The following is a 4,120-nucleotide window of genomic DNA, read 5'->3' as shown; positions in this document are numbered from 1 at the left end:
CAGGGGACCTGGGCGTCCGCCGGGCGGCAGGGGGCGGAGGGGGCGGTAAATCAGTAACCCGCAGTGCACACAGGGCCTTTTGTCCCGCTCCGTCCAAAGAGCACCCTGGCCGCGGAGCTGGTTACTCATTGCCCACCGAGGCGGGGGCAGGCTGGCCCTGTGCAGCTACCCTCGGGACCCACTGATTCGCACCTCCCCCCAGGCTGGCCCGGCAGGGGTGGGGGAGGACAAGCTTGTCCCTGCGGCTGCCTTCGCGCCGGCGGCAGAGATGAGGGAGCTGAGGCCCCGAAAGTTTCAGTCACTTAGCGCCCGGGGGCCTCCACCGCGAGTGCGGGAGGCTGGAGGGGAACCCAGGACTGTCCGATGCCTAAGGCAGGCCCTCTGTTCCCACGTGTGGGGTGGTCGGTCAGCGGTCAGCAGCCACGGGTGACTTTTCCACGGACTCTGATATCAGGGCAGCCTGGGGTAGGAATAAAATCCCCGGGCCTCCCCAGCCACTCCCAGCCCAAGCTGTGTACTCAAAGAGCTGCCCTCCCTGCCAAGCCGAGCTTGGTAGGGGGTTTTACCAAGGAGGATCCAACTGGATTTGAGAGTTGAAGTGGCCTCAGAGACAGCAGTATCTGAGTCAAGTAGAGAAGAAGAATGGGGGGCACAGAGGGATGGACAAGAGAGCATATGTGACTAGTTTTGAAAGCCAATGGCTTCAGCGCTCCTGAAGGGACAGACGATGTGACCAAAGAGATAGGCAGCGGCAGAGAGGGAGCCCTAGGATGCTGAGCTGAATCCTGCTGGGCACAGGTAGCCATTAAGGGCTTGCAAGCTGGGGGCATGACATGGCAGACTTGTAGTTTTTTAAAACTCTGCTGGAAGATGAAGGTTGAAGAGCCCAGGGAGAGGATGTTTCCAAAGGCCCATGCAAGAGATGGCCATGACCTGCCCTGAGTCGGGGCAGGGGAAGCCAGATGGACTGGAAGTGGAGTGGCAGTGACCAAGGGTAAGGAGGTGTGATAGGCTTCCCACACAGGGTAGATCCAGAGACACCAGTGCCACCCATAGGCCCCTAGGACTGCAGTGATCACAGTATTCCTTTGTCCCAGCTGAGACTCGGTTCTGAGTGTTCTGTTTTGGGGAACAGAGGTGTCCTTGGTAGCATTTGGAAGAGGATAGCCAGCTGGGGTGTGTGTACATCACAGCCTGACAGTAACAGCACCCGAACCAGAGGTGACTGGCTGAGGGCAGACCCAGGGCAACAGGTGAACAGTTCTAGGGCCGGGCACAGGCAGAAGAACATTCCAACACTCTGTGTGCCCAGTGCCGATGCACGTTGTCTCTTTTATCCTCAAAACAGTCCTATGAGGATAGTAACCCAGACAGAGACAGAGACAAGGAATTACAAGTTGATGAGAGTCGGGATTTGAACTTGGCTCTGGCGGATGGATAATTAGGGTCCGTATTCTTTACAAAACCGTGTGTACCTCGGATGGAGTTGGTGCATGACAAGCAGAGGTATTCAGGGATGCGGTCCTGCTTGCCACGGAAGGAGCTGCCTTGTCAGTGGTGGGCGCCCAGCTCTGGAAATGTCAGTAATGCTATAAGGAGTGGGGATTGGATCAGATAACATCCAGATGCTGAAGTTTGGCCTTGTATCATTTTTCACTTTGTTTTTTGGCTCTTCGGCAATCAATTCATTTATTCAGCAAAAAATAAATTACGTGTGCCAAGAGCATGCAGAAGATAGTCTCCGTTCTCTGCTTCCCTCCAAGAAAAGAATCCCAAAACTGCTTTCTGTGAACGTGTGCCAGGGTCCCAGCAGGACTCAAGGACAGCAGGAAGCCCAGCCCAGACCCCTTGCACAACCTACTGTAGGAAGGCATCAGGCTCTGGCTACAGCAGAGCTGGTTCCAGTCTGCACTGCCACAGCCTGGCCGGGGACTTGGACACATCTACTGGCCACTTCCTGTCTCCGTTTCCTCATCTGCAAAATAAGGGAAAGCCCCCGCAAAGGTGCACGTGGAGCAGGAGCTCTTTTCCCCCCCTATTCTAGGAAGGCAGTTGGTGGGAAGTCCAGCCTGGGCCCCTGAGAGCTGCGGGAAGGAGATGCGGCTGCTGTCGGCCCTCTTGGGGGTCCTGCTGAGTGTGTCTGGGCCTCCAGTCTTGTCCCTGGAGGCCTCGGAGGAAGTGGAGCTGGGTATGGCTTCTGAGGGGGAAGAGGGTGGCAGGGGTGGGAAGAGTGGGCACCAGGAGGGGGCTGCTGGGCTGAGCAAAGCTGGAAAGGATCCTTGCCCAGGCCCTGAGAAAGTGGCAGCAGGGCAGGGCTCAACCACTGAGACTCAGTCAGTGCCTGGCTTCCAGCAAGCATCCATGTATCTCTGTGTCTGCGAGAGAGGACTGGCCTCGCAGGGTGCAGGGCCCTAAGCTGGGCCGCAGAGCTGGTGGTGAGCTCCTTGCCTGGGTGTGTGCGCGCGCGTGTGTGTGTGTGTTCTGTGCACTGGATGCGTGACCTAGGAGGTCCAGGCAGCATGTGTGGTGTATGCATTATGAGGGTGATATGCCCCAGTGCAGCATGACCCTGTATATGGCACCGATAGCATGTGCCGTGTGTGTGTGTGTCCGTATGTGTGTGTGTGTGTGTGTGTGTGTCTCTTGGCCAGTGTCATGTGCACTAAATGCTGTGTGCGTGACATGCCCCAAGAGTGTGGCATTTGCCCTGGGTGTGGCATCCGCAGCATGTGGCTGTGCGGGTGTCAAGGAGCGGTGGCTCCTCCAGCATGCGTCGCGAGGTGCTTGTGCCCTGCATGTGTGGCGTGTTCTCTGTACGCAGGAGGCTGCCTCAGATGGGGCTGCGGGGTCTGCTGACCTCTGCCCTCTGCCCACAGAGCCCTGCCTGGCTCCCAGCATGGAGCAGCAAGAGCAGGAGCTGACAGTAGCCCTTGGGCAGCCTGTGCGGCTGTGCTGTGGGCGGGCTGAGCGTGGTGGCCACTGGTACAAGGAGGGCAGTCGCCTGGCACCTGCTGGCCGTGTACGGGGCTGGAGGGGCCGCCTAGAGATTGCCAGCTTCCTACCTGAGGATGCTGGCCGCTACCTCTGCCTGGCCCGAGCCTCCATGATCGTCCTGCAAAATCTCACCTTGACTATAGATGGTAAGAGACTCTAGCAGTTAAGGGATGCCTGGGGAGAGAGACCTGCCCCTCCTGGACCTCAGATGCCTCCCTCTGTCCTTGATGTAGACTCCTTGACCTCCAGCAACGATGATGAGGACCCCCAGTCCCATAGGGACTCCTCGAATGGGCACATTTACCCCCAGCAAGGTGAGTATAAGTCTTCAAGGACTTGTGTCCCCGCTGCTCATTTAATCGCTGAGAAGAAGAGGTCTGTGTGGGAACACACGGTCATTCTAAGGGCCTTCCTCTCCCCTCCAGCACCCTACTGGACACACCCCCAGCGCATGGAGAAGAAACTGCATGCAGTACCGGCTGGGAACACCGTCAAGTTCCGCTGTCCGGCTGCAGGCAACCCCACGCCCACCATCCGCTGGCTTAAGGATGGACAGGCCTTTCATGGGGAGAACCGCATTGGAGGCATTCGGGTGAGTCTCTGGGTTCCAAGACCGTCTGCTGCCTCATTCTCATTCCTTCCTCAGTCCCCTCATGCCTACAAGCACACCTACACATCCATTGAATGAGGAAAGCAATTGCGGGGTCCCAGAAGGAGCCCTGGACTGTGGACCTGGGCAGCTCTGGTTCCTCTTCTGCTACTCTCTGGCAAGTGACTTAACCTCACAGCCTTAGCAACTCCATTTGTAAAGTGAGAAGAATCACGGACTGGTTGGTCTCAGTAAGCCTTAGCATCTCATCATCTTGATGAGACCCTGCAGGGTCAGCTCCATGCTGTCATAAGGCAACTGAGTCTCAGAGAAGGCAAGGGCTGGCTCAGAGTGGCACAGCCAGGGAGAGGGAGAGCTAAAATTCAAAAGGCTCAAACCCAAGGCTTAAGCACTCTGGGGAGCCTTCTCCTTTGTCCCATAGTCCTTGGCCTGGCCCTGATGTTCTCGGGGCCTAGAGAGCTTGAGAAGAGTCCTGTGGGCAGGATGAGGATCTAGCCCCCTGGTCCTCTGGCCCCC

General features: G+C 57.5%; 1 protein-coding gene across 1 annotated transcript in view; it reads left to right on the top strand.

Annotated features, from left to right (window-relative positions):
- Window positions 1–249: 249 nt before the first annotated feature.
- Window positions 250–4,120, top strand: part of FGFR4 (fibroblast growth factor receptor 4) — a 16,679-nt gene continuing 12,808 nt past the window's right edge. Inside the window, exons 1-5 of the mRNA XM_011989978.1 lie at window positions 250–465; window positions 2,045–2,188; window positions 2,877–3,140; window positions 3,228–3,308; window positions 3,420–3,586. Of these exons, the coding sequence (XP_011845368.1) occupies window positions 2,098–2,188; window positions 2,877–3,140; window positions 3,228–3,308; window positions 3,420–3,586 (603 nt within the window). The 5' untranslated portion in view covers window positions 250–465; window positions 2,045–2,097. The remainder of the gene's footprint in view (window positions 466–2,044; window positions 2,189–2,876; window positions 3,141–3,227; window positions 3,309–3,419; window positions 3,587–4,120) is intronic.

This window comes from Mandrillus leucophaeus, unplaced genomic scaffold, assembly GCF_000951045.1.
Source record: "Mandrillus leucophaeus isolate KB7577 unplaced genomic scaffold, Mleu.le_1.0 Scaffold366, whole genome shotgun sequence".
NCBI lineage: Eukaryota > Metazoa > Chordata > Mammalia > Primates > Cercopithecidae > Mandrillus > Mandrillus leucophaeus.
This window is presented reverse-complemented; position numbering and strand designations above follow the sequence as displayed.